The sequence below is a fragment of the Esox lucius genome, chromosome 23 (assembly GCF_011004845.1).
Source record: "Esox lucius isolate fEsoLuc1 chromosome 23, fEsoLuc1.pri, whole genome shotgun sequence".
Lineage (NCBI taxonomy): Eukaryota > Metazoa > Chordata > Actinopteri > Esociformes > Esocidae > Esox > Esox lucius.
The window spans coordinates 24,283,091-24,304,342 of record NC_047591.1 but is presented as its reverse complement, the minus strand read 5'-3'; the positions used below and the strand labels follow the sequence as shown (position 1 = coordinate 24,304,342).

At 42.4% G+C, this 21,252-nt stretch overlaps 1 protein-coding gene across 1 annotated transcript in view; it reads left to right on the top strand.

Annotated features, from left to right (window-relative positions):
• The first annotated feature begins 10,640 nt into the window (after nt 1-10,640).
• Nucleotides 10,641-21,252, top strand: part of grin3a (glutamate receptor, ionotropic, N-methyl-D-aspartate 3A) — a 31,702-nt gene continuing 21,090 nt past the window's right edge. Inside the window, exon 1 of the mRNA XM_034289948.1 lies at nt 10,641-11,390. Within this exon, the coding sequence (XP_034145839.1) occupies nt 10,641-11,390 (750 nt within the window). The remainder of the gene's footprint in view (nt 11,391-21,252) is intronic.

Below are 21,252 nucleotides of genomic sequence, written 5' to 3'. Positions count from 1 at the left end.
TGCTGTGTCTGTGGAGAGCTGGTTGGCATTCAGATCGCCTGTGGTGTGGCAGCTGAGGCACTGCTTACATTACATTCATTAGGGGAAACGCCATGCGAAGCAGGCGGCAGTTTTGCTGGTATGGCTTGAGCACTGTGCTCATCACTGATACAGCAGGAGAGAAGGAGAAGGTGACACAAAAAAGAATGAAGAATGAAGTTTACACATCTCCCAGAATTCAACTGGGTGTAATGATGTTGCTAGTTGTAGAGGACACACAGCGACAGAACACACAACATGTATGGCATGTTGGTATACAATAATAATGTCTGGTGAACATATATAATATAGCATATCTAAGGTCAGAATACCATCAACATTTATTTACAGTTTATGTACACATTGAGGTGTGTTTGCTATTTCTACAGAAAATATGTCTTGATCCTGTTTGTCAGGTAAAGTGTGTTACAGAAGTTCTTTCTGGATTAGGACTCTTCAAAGTGAGTGTTTATTTTGGGGGGCTGCACAAATCCCCCTGTTGTTTTCTTCTGAGGGAATTAGGGCTACAAAGTCTGGTCTCCTTGACAGAAGAGGTTTAGAGTGTGTCCCCAATGACACTCTGTTCCTTATGTAGAGTACTGAGTTTGACTAATGACACTCTGTTCCTTATATAGAGGACTGAGTTTAACTAATGACACTGTTCCTTATGTAGAGTACTGAGTTTGACTAATGACACTCTGTTCCTTATATAGAGGACTGAGTTTGACTAATGACACTGTTCCTTATATAGAGGACTGAGTTTGACTAATGACACTCTGTTCCTTATGTAGAGTACTGAGTTTGACTAATGACACTATGTTCCTTATACAGAGGACTGAGTTTGACTAATGACACTCTGTTCCTTATGTAGAGTACTGAGTTTGACTAATGACACTCTGTTCCTTATACAGAGTACTGAGTTTGACTAATGACACTCTGTTCCTTATACAGAGTACTGAGTTTGACTAATGACACTCTGTTCCTTATATAGAGTACTGAGTTTGACTAATGACACTCTGTTCCTTATACAGAGTACTGAGTTTGACTAATGACACTCTGTTCCTTATATAGAGTACTGAGTTTGACTAATGACACTCTGTTCCTTATACAGAGTACTGAGTTTGACTAATGACACTCTGTTCCTTATATAGAGTACTGAGTTTGACTAATGACACTGTTCCTTATGTAGAGTACTGAGTTTGACTAATGACACTCTGTTCCTTATATAGAGGACTGAGTTTGACTAATGACACTCTGTTCCTTATATACAGTACTGTATTTGACCAATGACACTCCATAGGGAACAGAGTACTGCATTTAACCTGTATTCTAAGGCCAAAGTCGGTGTATAATATGTTGTGTGAGACGAAGGCTTCACCCAGTTGTTGGTTGTCTGAAGAGAGATCCAGCTCATTCTTTGAGACAGTTACTCTGTATTTCCTAGAGCCAGTGATAGAAGAGCCTGTTGAATATTTCAGCTGGTGTCTGTTCTGGTTCATATAGGAGGGTTAAGGTCTGCCTGTCTGTCTAAAGACCTTGCAGTCTCCTTGTCTGTCTGTGACAGTCATGATTGGCATTCTACTGCTTCTAGTCTGTTGTGTTTTGCACTGTTCTAATCTGTTCTGCTCACTTCTAGTCTGTTCTGTTCTGCTTGCTTCTGTTCTGCTGTGTTCTATTCTGCTCTGTTCAACTCCATGATCTTTTAATCTATTTTATTGTGTTACTATGCTTGCTGAACTGACAGAATGAACGTGATCAATAGTATCTTAATAACGTTCAGAATCAGCAATGTGCTCTAAGATATATCGAGGTCATAATCTCATTTGTGACATTTTAATGAAGGAAAGGTGGAAAGAACACATTTAGATTTTATATTCTGAGAAATGTAGTGTTCCATATATTCTATTGTTCTCAATGTGGCAGTGCTTGAGAGTCATATGGATTGTCTTCTTATACCTGCTGTGCAGTATATAAATTGGCATGTTTGGATGAAGATATATTGGAGTCTTGTAAAATACATTGCTGTCGATGGACTTTATTGTTTTGTCACACAGTGACTGAAATCTCCCAGACATGTTGCGGTTCTGTTAGCAGAGGATCAATGACTGGAGTACCACCTGAGGTAATGTCTGACAAAGAGACTGATGGACAAAAAGACAGACACAGCTTTGTCTGCCTGTCAAAGAGACAGACAGCTTTGTGGTGTTCTGCCTGTCAGAGAGACAGACAACCTTGTGGTGGTGGTCTGGCTGTCAGAGAGACAGACAACTTTGTGGTGTTCTGCCTGTCAGAGAGACAGACAGCCTTGTGGTGGTGGTCTGCCTGTCAGAGAAACAGACAGCTTTGTGGTGGTGGTCTGCCTGTCAGAGAAACAGGCAGCTTTGTGGTGGTGGTCTACCATTGGGTTTAATCTAACAGGACGAAAACAGAAACCAAACTGACAGTTGACTCTGAAAACACCTTGCTCCTCTTAATGTTGTGGATAATAATGCCCTGCTTGCCTCAGTTCCAAATGGCAGCCTCTTCCATTCATAGTGCACTACTTTGGATCAAGTCTAGTAAACAAAACCTATTTCACTACACAGGGCATAGGTTGCCATTGGGGATGTGACAGTGTTTGTTGTAGTGAATGTCTCTGGCTCCCACTGCTGCCATTCACCAAATAACAGAACCGCGGCACAGCTTACTCAGCCCTTCCTCCATTTCAATTCTATTACAACTGAATATTTAGGAGCTTCTTCAAAGGTTACAGCTAAAATAACCTAGTAAACAATGAGGTTATTAATTGGGCACCAGCTGTGTAACTGTGGAATACTGTGGCAAGTTGCTGTGGGGATATGCTCTGCATTTTATATCCACTGAACGGTTTTCCCAGGCAGAGTTGGAGGCGAAAACGTGGATGTCTTAATCTTGATCTTTACAGCAGTGTTGTTGTTATCTTCATGTTAGACACTAAAGGGGTCATTCCAGATCGACCGAAAAAATATGTTTGTTCAGGTACCTGGGATGTTGATATGCCTATAAAACTGCCCATTAAGGGCAACTTTAAGAGCTGTTGTCATGTTAGCTGGCAACTTGGTAGCGAAGTGTGGATGGTGAAGCCCGCCAAGAACGTAACTGCGATCTATGACCCTGAGGTCATCTCAGACTCAGAGGGTCTTGTTTTGAATTTGTTCTTGGGAAACGTCCTAAGAAAAGTCTATGTGCCACTACGTGCCCCAAACGATCTTAGACGTGCCCCAAACGTATCCATTTTTAATCCAGGTTAAAAACACTTCTATTTTCATGCGTCTCTGACTGAGCGCTTAAACTCAACCACACTGTTTAGCCTCACAGCTTTTATAGCTTAATACGTTTTTATCCCGTTTTTATTCTATTTCTATTTTATTATTCTATGTTTTATTATTATGATGTTGTTTTAATGTTTTCATTCCAGTATTTGTTTTTATGCTATTGTATTTTTATATTTTTCTTTTTCTTTGTAAAGCACGTTGAATTGCTTCTATGTATGAATTGTGCTATATAAATAAAGTTGTTTGCTTGCATTCTGTCACGTCCTGGCTATGCCCCTAGCCACCTCTGCGCTGGGCTGGGGGCATAGTCAGGACAGGGGGCACCTCTAGCCCCCTCCGACCCTTTTGGTCTCCCCAATTGGAGGCAGGTGTTGATAGTTGCCTCCAACTGAGGACCCTATTTATGTTCCTTGTTTAGCCACACCCGTGTGGTTCGTTTTGGTTTTGTCCCTTTATAGGATAGCCCACATCACTGGTTGCTGCTTTGGCTGCTTACTATGTAGAGGGCTCCCAATGAGCGGTTCACCCTCTATTCCTGCATACTCACTGAAGCAGCTGGGTCTCCTTGTTCACCCTCTATTCCTGCATACTCACTGAAGCAGCTGGGTCTCCTTGTTCACCCTCTATTCCTGCATACTCACTGAAGCAGCTGGGTCTCCCTGTTCACCCTCTATTCCTGCATACTCACTGAAGCAGCTGGGTCTCCTTGTTCACCCTCTATTCCTGCATACTCACTGAAGCAGCTGGGTCTCCTTGTTCACCCTCTATTCCTGCATACTCACTGAAGCAGCTGGGTCTCCCTGTTCACCCTCTATTCCTGAATACTCACTGAAGCCGCTGGGTCTCCTTGTTCACCCTCTATTCCTGAATACTCACTGAAGCCGCTGGGTCTCCCTGTTCACCCTCTATTCCTGAATACTCACTGAAGCCGCTGGGTCTCCCTGTTCACACTCTGATCTGTGACGTCTGTTGCATATGGAATGCAAGCTCAGATTTCCTGACCAATCCGGAAAAATCACTGATTTGCTGTGGTTCAGAGAAAGAGAACAAAGCAGCAGAGCTTGATGCAACAACAGTGCTTGCATCTCGCTGTGATATTTCTAGGTGGATTTACTACTCTTTACATAAACTAACACAAAACAATACTACATCACTTGGTGGAACTGAAGCAAGAAAGCTTTCTTTTGGTCCCAGAGGGACACCATCATTTCTATCTTAAAGAGGATGACTGCCAGTCTCTACTTCTATGAAATGGTGCCAATTCTGTACTGTTACTAATTGTGAAATCTGAAATCTTAAGTAAACTTTCTTTATTCAAAAGTTACTGTTTTTGCAGAGCATTCCTATAATTTCAGGCATTATTCCCCAGCTGATCAAGTATATAAATACAGCCTGTAAAGTTTTGTTCTCATATTTTCTGATTCAAATCAAAAGATGTCCAAAATGTTCCATTAGTACAAAAATCGTCTATCTCTTATAGAAATAAATAGTGGATCAACTGCATATATGGTTCATCCTTCTACAATTATGCATTCTTGCTAGTTATCGTCTCTGTCCATATTTGGCATGTCTGTTAAGGCAGGAAGCAACATTCTTGCATTTCATTCAGAAGGACCCTTTACACAACCACTCAGAGGTTAATGCTTAAACTTACACAATACAAATATGTTTATGTTAAGAAAATAAGTCTGATGTAATTTCTTTAATAATTTTTTTAACCAGCCTGGGAAGTGAATTTTGTAAAATCCTGTTGAAGACACAGGCAGACAGACAGACAGGCAGACAGCCAGGCAGGCAGGCAGGCAGGCACACAGTTTAATTCCTCTGCTGGTGTGTTTATGACAAAGAAATGATGATGAGACAGCTGGACCATAATTATGCAGGCAATCAGATGTAATTTCTTCAAAGAAATCATTATAATAAACTTAGTGTGGTGATGGATAGAACATAACCTCCCAAGCCTATCTGAGAGAGTGAATTATAGTATTGTAATGGCTTTATCTCTATTCCAAGAGAACTGGGCACCCTGGTCAAAGCAGTGCTTGATATTCCCCTTGACCTGCATTGGCCATTGAACATGTAGCCTATCTACAATATGACTTAAAGTAATCAGCTGTGAAGATCATCACTGCGATGTGTGGTTATCACCAAGGAGAGATTAATCGTGGAAGATCCTTCAAATTTAGCTACATTTTATAATGTAGTATTTTTACATCAGTATGTTTGACTGCTTCTTTTGTCTGTTCATGTGATTTTAAAGAATTGTACCATGCTTTGGATGAACTATGCAGCCATCATTGACCTACTGACTGACCTAATATCTGCATGGGAAAGCTGGGATCCAATACTTCTGTATTTTTAACGATATAAATAATGAATTACTTTCTGGGTGGACCAGAAAAATGTCTTAAACAAATTCAGGGATCCCTGAACATATCAGGCTTCTCTTCTTCAGATGAGGGTGTCTCGTGTTTTTTTTTTGTTTCAGAATGACTGGTTCTCTTTAAAATCGCGTTAAAAGTTGATGTGTCTGGTGAAGCCCAGACTGGTCGATCGGACAACATGCGTGTACGCACAACATTCCAAAAGGTCCTCATGACGATAACAGAAAACGTCATGGACAACAAGGACAACAAGAACAAGATATTTTAGTCCAATACTGGCTTCGCAGTGGGCTTACTGCACCATTGCATTTGTGACCCACGGTAGGTTGCTACAATTTAGGTTACAGGCTTGACAGTTAATATCATTGGTCTTGAAATAAAATTGCGGTTTAAGTAATTCCATTATAATTATAATCACCCGTGTGTGTAGGTCTATATAATAATTAAATCATGACGCGTCACTGATGAATTCTTTTCTGTCATTTATTTTTTACCAGGCTTCCAATCCGGCTTCTATATGAGCTGTGGTGTTAAATTATTATTTTGGTTGAAATAGCAAAGTACACTCAAAGTGAAACAGCTTTGGGTTTCATTGGACCTGTACAGGTTGAGGAAGTTGGCCAGATAAATGACTGTCAGAATGGAAAAATTATAACATTCAAAAATGACATTTTGGGAATGATCTAAAGGATTAATTCGAAGTCTAATCACATCAATTGCAAAGCGCACTGTCCAGGCTCCCCTGTCAACTGGGTTTTCTGTGAAAGGACAGGCCATGGTGATGGAATACAATCTGATTGGTGGATGAGCTCTGCATTTTATTCATTTGGACAGGATAATATCCACTTAACCCAGGATCTAGCAGGTTTGCCTCAGAGCATTTGTTTCTATGAGTTCTGATCAGGCTAAACTTTAAGCTCTCTCTCTGGAGCTGAAAACTCAGAGTTTGCTCAAGTTCTGGTTTGAAAGAGCCTGCTAAACTACAAATCGGGCTTTGTGGAAGAACCCTCAGGAAGCAGAGGAGGGGACATGCCTGGATCCACATCAACGGAGCTCCAGTGGAGAGGGTTGCTGGTTTTAACTTCCTCCATGTTCACATTGCAGAGGACGTGTCATGAAGCATCAACTCCACCGACGTTGCCAAGAGGACTCAACAGCAGCTGTACTTCCTAGGGCCCTTCTAGAAGTGCCACCTTCACTCATCTCCAAAACTCAACTGCTGCACCGTCAAGAGCCTCCTGGCCGGATGCGTCGTGGCCTGGTTCTGGAATTGCCCCGCACACCCTCAGTACCCTAACGTGGGTCGTGTGGAATGCTCAATACATCGCCGGTGCCAAGATTCTTTCCACCAGTCAGAAGAGGACAAAGGCCTGCAGCATTAACGAGGGCCACACGCAGCCTGGCCAAGCGCTGTTCCTCCGCTCCTCATTGTACAGAAGGGCTGTGTATCAAATGACTGGACCTCAAATCAACCAGCTCAGAGAGACATTAGACAACTAGACTGCTGAATGCTTAAACTGGGCTGACAGAAAAAGCGCACGCGCACACACATTTTTCTCCACTCACTTCATAACTGCAGCTACCAGACTACTTTTAACGATTCACTAATGTTCAGACTGTGTTACTTTTACTGCAGCACAATTCTAATATACCTATATACTGATTATCACAGTAACCCTGCTCTATTTGCCCCCACCACGTTTATTCACATTGTCTTTATAACTATTGTGTTCTTTTAACTATTTTACTCTTCTTGTAAATATTACATACTATTTCTTTTGAATGTATGTTTTACCTCATTCACTGTGTTATTAATGTTTGTTGTTCTGTCCCGAGTCCCTCACCAGTGGTATTATGTAGGTTTGATCAGTTAAAGTTGAAACGTGAACAGCAGCGCTGGCGAACACGACCTTGGTTGTGCCAAAGTGGCCAGGTGATAATGATGTGACTTCTCATAGCATTCGGGTCTCTGAATAAGGATTCTAACAAGGGTTATGTCCGCACACCATTCCATTTGTAGTGCATCACTTTTAACCTGTTCACATAGGGTTAAATGATGCATCATGTAGAGAATAGGGTGTCATTTGTGACACATTCAGTGGGACACTTGGTTTAAAGTTCATTCTGCAGCAGCTCTGCTTTCTGTCGGCTTGCTGTTGTTTATCACAGATTGTGGTGTTGTGGTGCAAATATGGATGTGTTGTGTTGTAGCACCAGTTGAGTTATAGTGCTGTGTAGATTGGGATGTGTTACTGTGTAGATTGGGATGTGTTACTGTGTAGATTGGGATGTGTTACTGTGTAGATTGGGATGTGTTACTGTGTAGACTGGGATGTGTTACTGTGTAGATTGGGATGTGTTACTGTGTAGATTGGGATGTGTTACTGTGTAGATTGGGATGTGTTACTGTGTTGATTGGGATGTGTTACTGTGTAGATTGGGATGTGTTACTGTGTAGATTGGGATGTACTGCTGTGTAAAGTTGAATGTGCTGTTGTGCATAATTGGATGTGTTGGTTTTTTAGTGTAGATTCAGATATGTTGTAGTGTTATATTCCAGAATGTGACGTAGTGCTTAGGATGTGTTTTGTCGCAGTGTACAATATAATTTGTTGTAGTGTAGATTATGATGTGTTGTTGTGTAGTAGTGTATATTTGGATGTGTTGTTGTGTAGTAGTGTATATTTGGATATATTGTAGTGTAGTAGTGTAGATTTGGATGTGTTGTTGTGTAGCAATGTAGATTTGGATGTGTTGTGGTGTTGTAGTGTCGATTTAGATATGTTGTTGTGTAGTAGTGTATATTTGGATGTGTTGTTGTGTAGTAGTGTATATTTGGATATATTGTTGTGTAGTAGTGTAGATTTGGATGTCTTGTTGTGTAGTAGTGTAGATTTGGATTTGTTGTTGTGTAGCAGTGTGGATTTGGATGTGTTCAGTGAAACAGTATCTTTTTTTGATCTGGTGAGCCAGCCAGCCATTGAAAATGTGAGAATACGCTGCCGACCAAAAGCAGAGACATTGCTTAGACAAGCACTATTTCCCCCAAAAGGAAATCCGCCATTTAGGGCCTCAGCACTGTCCTTCTCCGGCCATGAAACATGAAAAGGACGTACATATTGTTTAGTGACTGTGCTGTAAGGCACAACACTGCTGCACAGATCGCTGAGTTCAGATAAAGGTCGAACTAGTAGTCCCATCTTAAATCATAAAGTACATAGTGAAACTTGTGTCCCAAATGGCACCTAACAAGCCTTGGTCTGTGCTAGTACACTCTAAAGCCCTGGTCTATCTAGTACACTACACAGGGAATAGGCTTCCATTTCTGAGGCGTATTGAAAAGGCGCATTCTGACAGTGCAGCATCTTTTCTGTGTCATTCACCTCAGAACTCATTTCATCTCATTTCAGGGATGTCTGGGGAACAGTTGAATTTGTACGCTGAAAGATCACATTTAAATCCAGTACCGACAGAGCCAAATGTGAATCATGGACGAGCAGAGTGAGTGACCAGCCAGTTATGAAGAAGCAGAAAAATATATCCTGTGCGTTGATATGACATGGCTGAATGTTGTTGTGATTGAGAGAAGGAAAGGAATAATGTCCGAAAGAAAAAAGTGGAGAAGAATAGAGAGGATAGGGAGGAGAGGAGAGAAGAGGAGAGCAGACTGGAAAAGCAGAGGGAGAGGAGAGGGAAGAGGAGAAGAAACAGGAGAGATAGAGAAAGAGCAGAAGGCTCTTCTGAGGTGGTATAAAGAACCGCTGCTTGAGCCCTCTACATCATCACTACATGCACTATTTTTCATCTCTCAATCACTTCAATATTTCTGCCTGGACAGCTTTGGCCTCTTACTCTTCAGCATATTTTACTCTTTTACTTTTCACCTTTTGGTTCTAGGTGTCAGCTTGATTAGATTAATCAATCATCTTGTATGTCCTTGTTTGGCTTGTTGCTCTCTAATATGAACATGCAAAAGTAGCCTTATCTGAGCCAGAACTAAGCTGTTTCGGTTTTCTGCAGGCAGCTTGATATAGAAGTACACCCCATGGACAAGTGAGCATTAGGCTTCCACTGATCTGAAGATCCATTTAGGCCTATATTACACATGCAGACAGGTTCAGCATTTTCCATACACTAGACCATGGAAAGTCCTGTTGGAACACTAAAAATAAAAAAATGTGCAAACGCCTTTAGATCTCTAGGATAAAATGTAACAAAACGTTAGCACATTCACTAATGCGTTTGTGTAATTTATTGCATCAAGCTTGCTGATGATGACGGGTTGGCGGTCAATCCGATCAATTAGGAGTTTTTTTTTTAAACCAAACCACTGTCATGCTGGGTTTTTTTTATCCGTGCACTCACCGTCAGTTGCCAACGGGTTTATTTAATATGAGAGCCAGAAAGGGTTAAGAGCGCACGAGCCCACCGGCTGGTTACCAGATGTTCGTAGAGCGACGGGGCATGAGAGAGTACCGAGTTTGTGTATCCAGATCAAGTGGATGATGTTGGAATATTCTTTTTGGAAATACATTTATTTTACTGACAAAAATCAAGAGGAGACAAAAACCTGACTTGGAAAACAACCAACTGTACAGATGCGCTATAGCCTTTGTCTATTACATATTTTTTTCATTTTCTATTGACCGGCATTGGGATATGTGAAACAAAACGGAATACTCTCATTTTTATAAGTATTTTTTTTTAATGAAAAGGTTTTGAGATGAAAAGCGGAAGGTTTTTTATATATGTATGTTTCTGTGCACGAGTTGTGACCGCACTCGCGCCTGTTGGTGAAAAAGCGCACAACTTTGCTGTGTCCGGGATATACGGATTGAGACGGGAAACGGCGAGATCTAACCGACGCTGCACGGGTACATCACTGGGGGCAGGGGCAAGAACGGAGCTCGCTTTTTCGGTGTGGTCGGAGGGCTCTGTGTAAGTAATGACGGGGATTAGGATTTGGGGTGCGTTTGGCCGGTTTTTGCTGCTTCCTTTGCTCGCCCCATGCACCTTGCTTTTGTGCGTTGTGGTTCCAGAATGTCTCTCCCACCCGCAGCCTTGTCAAATCCTCAAACGGATTGGACACACCGTGCGCGTTGGGGCCCTGCATCTGCAACCACGTCTCTTCAGCCCGGAGCCCACGGTCAGGAGCGGGAAAGAAACCCGCATGGACGAATGGGATACCGGCGGAGGCACGAGAGAAGCAGCCGAGAGACAGTTGGAAAAGAATACAAAAAGTGTTAATGACCACGGTTTACGCAGCCTAAGGACTAAAGGCACGTCGAACAACCCCCATAGGGACAGGGGGGCTAAAAGTAAAAACATGTACAAGCAACCGGAGAGTGAGAGTAAAGTGTTTATGCCCAGGGACTCTATCATATTAGCCATGGAGACATTAAACCGCATGGTCGGGCTGTTACCATACAACCTCTCCCTGGAAGTGGTGATGGCTGTTGAAGCAGGGCTCGGGGAACTACCCGCCTTCTCTTTCTCCTCTTCCACTGCCCCTGTGTGTGAAGACCCCATGTCCTTTCTGGAAAGTGTTTGTCATACCGTCATCGTCCAAGGGGTTTCCGCTATGATGGCTTTCCCCCAGACCAGGGATGAGCTGGTGAAGTTGGAGTTCATCACGTCAGCGCTTCAGATCCCGGTCATTAGTCTGGTGCAAAAGGAATTCAAAAGGCATAGTAAGGTAAGATCTGTGTACGTCAGAGTACCCACAGGGGCATTAACAACGTTGTCTGTAAGTAAGTAAACAGGTGTATTAGTACATAATCTTGTCCATTAACGCATCGTGTTTTAAACTAAAACACGTGTACAAGGGCAGTTTGAGAAAGAACGCTTTGTGAGTGGTGGGTTATTTCGTAATTTTGGCACCACGGACAGCTCCGCACGTTGCTTTGGATTCTAGCATACAACTAGGCAGTAAATGTTGATTTTCTATTTCTCTCTGTCTGTCTCTCTGCTCTCTCTCTCTCTCTCTCACTCTCTTTCACTCACTCTCTCCTGTTTAACCTGGACAGCTAAATTCACAACCACACTCAATGAAAATTAAATTTAACATTAACTGTTCTATCCAATATTACCTTGATATACACATCTAAAAAAATAAGAAACCAAAAAATCTGTTAAGTGGAATTAGCATAAAAGGGGAGCAGTTATTAGATGCTGAAACCAAAAATGGTATGGTCGATCAATGCATGTAGCCTATTTTTCCAAAAAAAAACATCGTGTAAAACATCCGCATAGCTACACGTTGCGGCAGATAGCAAATAGCTGCACATCACCACATCTGGCGGCTGTTGATTGAAGACTAATGGACTTCAACAGGTGCCATTTTCACTCGGAGGGAAAATTCTGTAAACCCATGGTGTTATTTAATAGTTATCTTGCTAAGGTATAATGTGGACATATGGATGTAAATATGATCGTGTAACTGAAATGGAGGGGCTCCACTACAGAAGACACTGGCCTACAAGGAAAAATGTAAATGACCCCATCAACAATATGGTGATATGGTACACCACTATGGTGATATGGCACACTATGATGAAATGGCACTCTAAGGTGATATGGTACATTAAGGTGATATGGTGCAATATGGTGATATGGTACACTATGGTGATATGGTACACTAAGGTGAGATGGTACACTATGGTGATATTGTACGTTAAGGTGATATGGTACACTATGGTGATATGGTACACTAAGGTGATATGGTACACTATGGTGATATGGTACGCTAAGGTGATATGGTACACTATGGTGATATGGTACACTATGGTGATATGGTACACTATGGTGATATGGTACACTAAGGTGATATGGTACACTATGTTGATATGGTACATTAAGGTGATATGGCACACTAAGGTGATATGGTACACTAAGGTGATATGGCACATTAAGGTGATATGGTACAATATGGTGATATGGTACACTATGGTAATATAGTCAAAGTCAAACTGAAGGGAAAAAAAATGATTTTGCATGGAATTTTGCAATAAATATTTCGGGAAAAGGCAACACTTGAAGAATAAATTCCCATTAAAATAAGTGGCAATATTTTGATAATAAATTGATGAAATTACATGAAGAAATCACACATTAGCATGCACGCTCCTGCACAGCCCACACACAGACAGGCAGCGAGACAGCGAGGCAGACAGGCAGCAAGACAGCCAGTCAGACAGGCAGGCAGACAGACAGGCAGCCAGGCAGACAGGCAGACAGACAGACAGACAGAGGCAGACAGGCAGACAATCTCAGTGAGAAATAGAGAGTTACATATAAGCCAATGAACCCTATGAGCGTTTAATTATTAGAATACCAGTAGTTCAAACAGGGGATTTCTCAGTTGAAACATATTACACTTGATGACATCAGACTTATTTCTGTCCTTGCCTACCCAACACTTCACTATACACAGTATGGCATACTACACGCACACCTATTTGGTCGGAATTGTCTATAGAAAAAGTGTACATATCACACCATGACCTGGTCATTTTGCTAGGTACCATTTATTCATTGAAAAGATGAGAATGGCATGATAGCATTGGTAGCATGTAGTGCGTCATAATCTATGTTTGATGTACACACCACTAGCATCAAATTATCTTTATCAGTGTTTCTCTCCATCCCTCTAAACTCTCCCTCTCTCTGTACCCCTCTCACCAGTGCTTTTTCTCTCTCTCTCCCCCTCTCACCAGTGCTTTCTCTCTCTCTGTCTCCCCCTCTTGCCAGTGCTTTCTCCCTCTCTCTCTCCCCCTCTCACCAGTGCTTTCTCTCTCTCTGTCTCCCCCTCTCACCAGTGCTTTCTCTCTCTCTGTCTTCCCCTCTTGCCAGTGCTTTCTCCCTCTCTCTCTCCCCCTCTCACCAGTGCTTTCTCCCTCTCTCTCTCCCCCTCTCACCAGTGCTTTCTCCCTTTCTCTGTCTCCCCCTCTCACCAGTGCTTTCTCTCTCTCTGTCTCCCCCTCTCACCAGTGCTTTCTCTCTCTCTGTCTCCCCCTCTCACCAGTGCTTTCTCTCTCTCTGTCTCCCCCTCTCACCAGTGCTTTCTCTCTCTCTCTGTATCTCCCTCTCCATCTTCCATTACAATGTCCTTTATTGTCATGATGATCTCTCTGTGTGTGTTTGTGTCTCTCTCTGCAATGTCCTTTATTGTCATGATGATCTCTCTGTGTGTGTTTGTGTCTCTCTCTGCAATGTCCTTTATTGTCATGATGATCTCTCTGTGTGTGTTTGTGTCTCTCTCTGCAATGTCCTTTATTGTCATGATGATCTCTCTGTGTGTGTGTGTATGTGTCTCTCTCTGCAATGACCTTTATTGTCATGATGTATAAATTCATAATAGCATGATGTATTGATTTATATAAGCATGATGTATTAATTCATATTGGCCTGCTGTATTGATTCGTATTGGTGTGAGGTATTGATTAATATTGCCATGAATAATTGATTAATATTGGCAAGACTGTTCAAGCTGAGGTCCAGGACCTGTTACATTGTAAGTGCACGCTGAAACACTCAGTTTGCTCGTTAGGTATTCATGGGTGTTTAACAAGAAATAACAGTCAGAATGTCCTGTGGTTTCTGGGTCCCAATTGGGAACCTTTACACTGTATACAGCACACTACTTTAAGCCAGAGCCTTGATCAAAAAAAGTGCAATATTTAGGGTCAGGGTGCTGTTTGGACAGCATTCTGTGTTGGGGGGGGACTAGTTTGCCCCCTAAGGGGAACTGAGAAGATGTGTGTTTACTGTTCTTCAATAGTAGCCCTGCGTCCTGTTGATTGGACTGATAAATAAAACCAATCCTGTAATTAGTTAACCTGTAAGGACCTGTGAGCCCTGCCACACAATGGATCCATGAATACACTTGTGAGTGTGCGTGTGTGTGTTTCCTTTTGTATGTTGTGTGTGAGTGTCTTTGTTGGTTTAGTGTTTATAATCTACATTATTGCCATTTATGTCAAGTTGATCTAAATCAAGTTTATTCATCTAGCCCCCCCCCCCCCCCCTGATAGGACAGTTGTCTGTCACAGGGACTTACTCCCCAGACCTCCTAAATGGTAAGGGCTAAGTACACAAACTCCCTCGCCCAAGGACCTTTCAAACTCCAGTCAAACCCCAAATGTCCACACAAACCCTAAATAAACAGATTTTGCTTACAAACTGCGGGGATAGTTGCTGGTTGGTGGTATTGTAGGCAGCCATTACAGCTCTCTGCTGAATCCCTCAGGGGGACAGGAAGGAGCCAACTCAGCTCCCGGGACAGCCCTGCAAGAACATCTGTTTGTGCTCCAGCCAGCCACCCTGCTGTCACGGCCATGCTGAATGCTCTCTGGCTTCACAGAAAACAAAGGGGTTTACCACCTGTCCTCTACTAGAATGGTTTACTGCCTGTCCTCTACTAGAGTGGTTTACCGCCTGTTCTCTACTTGAATGGTTTACCGCCTGTTCTCTACTAAAGTGGTTTACCGCCAGTCCTCTATTAGAATGGTTTACCGCCTGTCCTCTACTAGAATGGTTTACCGCCTGTCCTCTACTAGAATGGTTTACCACCTGTCCTCTACTAGAATGGTTTACCGCCTGTCCTCTACTAGAATGGTTTACCACCTGTCCTCTATTAGAATGGTTTACCGCCTGTCCTCTACTAGAATGGTTTACCGCCTGTCCTCAACTAGAATGGTTTACCGCCTGTCCTCTACTAGAATGGTTTACCGCCTGTCCTCAACTAGAATGGTTTACCACCTGTCCTCTACTAGAATGGTTTACCACCTGTCCTCTACTAGAATGGTTTACCGCCTGTCCTCTACTAGAATGGTTTACCACCTGTCCTCTACTAGAATGGTTTACCACCTGTTCTCTACTAGAATGGTTTACCACCTGTTCTCTACTAGAATGGTTTACCGCCTGTCCTCTACTAGAATGGTTTACTGCCTGTCCTCTACTAGAATGGTTTACTGCCTGTCCTCTACTAGAATGGTTTACTGCCTGTCCTCTACTAGAATCCTCCATTTGTCCTCAATTTGTCCTCCATTGGGAAGGTTTACCACCTGTCCTCCATTGGGAAGGTTTACCGCCTGTCCTTCATTGGGAAGGTTTACCGCCTGTCTTTCATTGGGAAGGTTTACCGCCTGTCCTTCATTGGGAAGGTTTACCGCCGGTCTTTCATTGGGAAGGTTTACCGCCTGTCTTTCATTGGGAAGGTTTACCGCCTGTCTTTTATTGGGAAGGTTTACCGCCTGTCCTTCATTGGGAAGGTTTACCGCCGGTCCTTCATTGGGAAGGTTTACCGCCTGTCTTTCATTGGGAAGGTTTACCACCTGTGCTCCATTGGGAAGGTTTACCGCCTGTCCTTCATTGGGAAGGTTTACCGCCTGTCCTCCATTGGGAAGGTTTACCGCCTGTCCTTCATTGGGAAGGTTTACCGCCTGTCCTCCATTGGGAAGGTTTACCACCTGTCTTTCATTGGGAAGGTTTACCGCCTGTCCTTCATTGGGAAGGTTTACCGCCTGTCCTTCATTGGGAAGGTTTACCGCCTGTCCTTCATTGGGAAGGTTTACCGCTGATCATGGTAGTTTTTACTTAGTACCACATTTTTAGAAAAAAATGTGAAACGAGTGAAACGAGAAGCCATGAAACACCAACTTTCTTGTTTTTTAAAGCTACGCTGTAATTAAAAAGTACAGCATAATTGCACATTTTATTTGGTTTGATGTCATTTATAATAATCCTTAGGAATACCAACACCTTTTTTCTTTTATATAAAAACTTTTTTTCTGAGCGATTTTTACTTTGCCTTGCATAAAATATTGCTTGTTACCCCATTTTGGAAGATGAAGTACAGTTTTTATGAAAGGTGCCATTTGTTCAGCTATTATCCCCTTTTTCGCCATTGTGTCATTTCCAATTGAATGTAAAAGACCTTCTTTATCCCGACCACTTTTATACGACTTGGGATAGTTGAAGATGGCAGTAAGCTTTTCTCATTGGCGTGCCGACCAGGTCATTCTTCTTCGCACTCTGGCCTTCCAACCTCGATGTCACGTGTGTGATGTGATGGCATGTGACTCATCCGACAACAACATTTAGCATTGCTTCAGGGAGGCGCTAGAGCAAAGAGAGACCATGAAACCCCTTCTGGTCAAGTCTGGGAAGTGCTGCCTGATTTGGATTACCCATGGGGCATCCCAGCCACTCAGGGCTATAGTTAATTCTGTAAGTAACTAAAGGTCATATGTAACAGAAATCTGGAAACAACAGGCCATTACTATAACATAGTGCTAATCTGTGTGGAGGTCCTGTCAGTGTTTTAACGTTTGAAAATAAATCCATGAAGAGCTCTTCTTTAGTCTGAAAGCATTAGCCAGTTTTTTTTTTGTCTGTCAGTGAGAAGCAGTAATCTTGCCCATTTCCTGGCCTTTAGGAAATGTGTACAGTCTCACTATGCATCTCTTACCAGCAACTCATTATACATCTGGGCCCCAAATGGCATCCTCTGAAGTTCAAAGGTTATTTATCAAATGCACCGAATATCACAGCGTCATCTTTGCACAATAAAATTATTGTGACATGGCCTACCACACTTACAATCTACATAGTAATAATTAAGTATACATTTTTGCTCAAAAGTTTGCATACCCTTGGAGAATTGGTCATATATGCACCATTTGTAAAGAAAACATGAGAGAGCAGGCAAAACACATGTATTTTTTTCTTATGGGATTCACATTCAACTGTAGGTCTTATGTAGATTCACATTCAACAGAATGGCACAATCATAAAACAAGACATGGCAACAAAGAAAAAGATTAACTGACCCCTGTTCAAAAGTTAGCATACCCTTAGTTCTTAATACTGTGTACTTCCCCCTTTAACATCAATGACAGTGTGCAGTATTTTGTAATAGTTGATTATGAGGCCCCAAATTCTTGCAGGTGGTATAGCTGCCCATTCCTCTTGGAAAAATACCTCCAGGTCATGCAAAGTCTTTGGTCGTTTTGCATGAACTGCACGTTTGAAATCTCCCCAGAGTGGCTCAATGATATTAAGGTCAGGAGACTATGATGGCCACTCCAGAACCTTCACCTTTTTCTGCTGTAACCACTGGAAGGTCAACTTGACCTTGTGCTTAGGGTCACTGTCGTGCTGGAAAGTCCAAAAGCGTCCCATACGCAGCATTCGTGCTGAAGAATGCAAATTGTCTGCCAGTATTTTCTGAAAACATGCTGCATTCATCTTCCCATAAAGTTTCACAAGATTCCCTGTGCCTTTAGAGCTCACACACCCCCAAAGCATCAGTGAGCCACCACCATGCTTCACAGTGGGGATGGTATTCTGTTCACAATAGGCCTTGTTGACCCCTCTCCAAACATAGCGTTTATGGTTGTGACCATGAAGCTATATTTTGGTCTCGTCACTCCAAATTATAGTGTGCCAGGAACTGTGAGATGTGTAAAGGTGTTGTCGGGCATATTGTAACCAGGCTATTTTGTGGCATTGGCGCAGTAAAGAATTCTTTCTGGCAACTCGACCATGCAGCTCACTTTTGTTCAAGTATCGTCGTATTGTGCTCTTTGAAACAACCACACCGTCTTTTTCCAGAGCAACCAGTATGTCTCCTGAGGTTTCCTGTGGGTTTTTCTTTGTCTCCCGAACAATTCTTCTGGCAATTTTGCCTGAAATCTTTCTTGGTCTACCTGACCTCGGCTTGGTATCAAGAGATCCCCATATATTCCACTTCTTAATAAGAGATTGAACAATACTGACTGGCATTTGCAAGGCTTTGGATATCTTTTTATATCTTTTTCCATCTTTATAAAGTTCCATTATCTTTGACAGTGCTTGTCTGCTCCCCATGGCTCAGTATCTAGCCTGCTCAGTGCATCCACGTGAGAGCTAACAAACAAATGTACTATTTATACACAGACACTAATTGCAATTTAAAAACCCACAGGTGTGGGAAATTCACCTTTAATTGCCATTTTCACTTGGGTGTGTCACCTTGTGTGTTTGTAACAAGGCCAAACATTCAAGTATGTAAGCTTTTGATCAAGGCCATTTGGGTGATTTCGGTTATCATTATGATTTCAAAAGGAGCCAAACAACTATGTGATAATAAATGTCTTCATATGATCACTGTCCTTAAATAAAAGACAGTAATGAATATTATAGATCCAATTAAAGTGTGTATGTGTATATCCTCTCCACTCGTTTAGAGAAAAAATCTATGTGGCTTCATTATTCTGCTCAGCAGGAAGATAAGGGGTTTGTTTTTGACAGTGTTCTGTTCTGACCATATGATATTGACCAATCAACACATCAACAGGAAACACCTCAGTTACGTAAATGGAATAGTCGTTCAATGTGTTCTACAGCCACTGACATACTTTTCAGATCTATCCTCAGGTTCATGAAAATGCTAAGTGCTCAAACATTTTTGGTTTCTATTGTACTTATTTACAGTCACCAGCTGTCCAACCTGACAGCCATCATTCTGAATTTGGTGGGATATACACCAATCAGCCATAACATTATGACCACTGACAGGTGAAGGGAATAACCCTGATACACCCATCAGCTATAACATTATGACCACTGACAGGTGAAGTGAATAACACTGATACACCCATCAGCCATAACATTATGACCACTGACAGGTGAAGTGATTAACACTGATAATCTCGTCATCATGGCACCTGTCAGTGGGTGGGATATATCAGGCAGCAAGTGAACATTCTGTCCTCAAAGTTGATGTGTTACAAGCAGGAAAAACAGGCAAGCGTAAGAATCTGAGCAATTTTGACAAAGGCCAAATTGTGATGACTAGAAGACTGGGTCAGATCATCTCCAAAACTACCGCCCATGTGGGGTGTTCCCGGTCTGCAGTGGTCAGTACCTATCAAAAGTGGTCCAAGGAAGGAAAAGTGGTGAACCGGTGACAGGGTCATGGGCAGCCAAGGCTCATTGATGCATGTGGGGAGTGAAGGCTGGCCTGTGTGGTACGATCCAACAGACGAGCAACTGTAGCTGAAATTGATGAAAAAGTTAATGCTGGTACTGACAGAAAGGTGTCAGAACACACAGTGCATCGCAGTTTGTTGCGTATGGGGCTGCGTAGCCACAGACCAGTCAGGGTGCCCATGCTGACCCCTGTCCACTGCCGAAAGTGCCTACAATGGGCAAGTGAGCATCAGAACTGGACCACAGAGCAATGGAAGAAGGTGGCCTGGTCTGATGAATCCCATTTTCTTTTACCACATGTGGATGGCTGGGTGCCACTTACCTGGAGAACACATGGCACCAGGATGCACTATGGGAAGAAGGCAAGCCGGCAGAGGCAGTGTGATGCTTTGGGAAATGTTCTGCTGGGAAACCTTGGATCCTGCCATTCACGTACCACCTACCTGAGCATTGTTGCAGACCATGTGCACCCTTTCATGGCAACGATATACCCTGATGGCACTGGTCTCTTTCAGCAGGATAATGCACCCTACCACAAAGCAAAAAGGTTCAGGAATGGTTTGAGGAACACAACGAGTTCAAGGTGTTGACTTGGCCTCCTAATACCTCAGATCTCAATCCAATCGAGCATCTGTGGGATGTGCTGGACAAACAGGTCCGATCCATGGAGGCCCCACCTCGCAACTTACAGGACTTAAAGGATCTGCTGCTAACATCTTGGTGCCAGATACCACAGCACACCTTCATAGGTCTAGTGGAGTCCATGCCTCGATGGGTCAGAGCTGTTTTGGCGGCAAAAGGGGGACCTACACAATATTAGGCAGGTAGTCATAATGTTATTGCTGATTGGTGTATTTTGTAATCAATCCCTGATTTGAAGGAGAGGATGAACACCAGATGTTTCTGGAGAAAATTAAGGGATTGTTACTTGGACATAGATGTGCATAGGAAAGGGGTCTGAAATCTTTAGTTGGCTGGAGTTTAAGTTGTTTTCATGCTATTTGGTAGCAGGGCTGGTACTGCAGAGTGAATGTGTAGACTTGGGGAGACTGATGGAATCTGCAGTTAATACTGAGGCAATCGATCCATTTGCTTTTAGAAATGAAGCATTTATTGCATCTGCTAGTATTTCTGTCACACTCAAGGGTACCCATTTACTGTAGGCCCTGAATTAATTATGCAAATGAACACTGATTGTTGAATTAAAAATGTTAATTGAGAAGGATTAAACAGATTAAAGCAATTAGAAAAATCTTGATCCTTTTAGCGATTTTGCTTTAGGCATAATTTTTTGATCAGTTTGCCTTATATAACACTTACTGTCCCCCATATGAAAAACACTTTTCTGCTGCATTACGAACTACTGCTTTACAAACTGCTATAACAGTATTACATTTCTTTATTTACTTATTTATTTCTATATGTTCATATCATTTTTAATCATGTGTTATGTTTTTAATTAGAGAGGGAGAGAAAGATGGAGTAGGAGAGAGTTTGGTAGGTGGACGGGGGAGAGGGTTAGAAAGAGCTATGGACAGAGGAAAGGGAGAGATGAAAAGGGAGGGAGAAAGAGATATACAGAA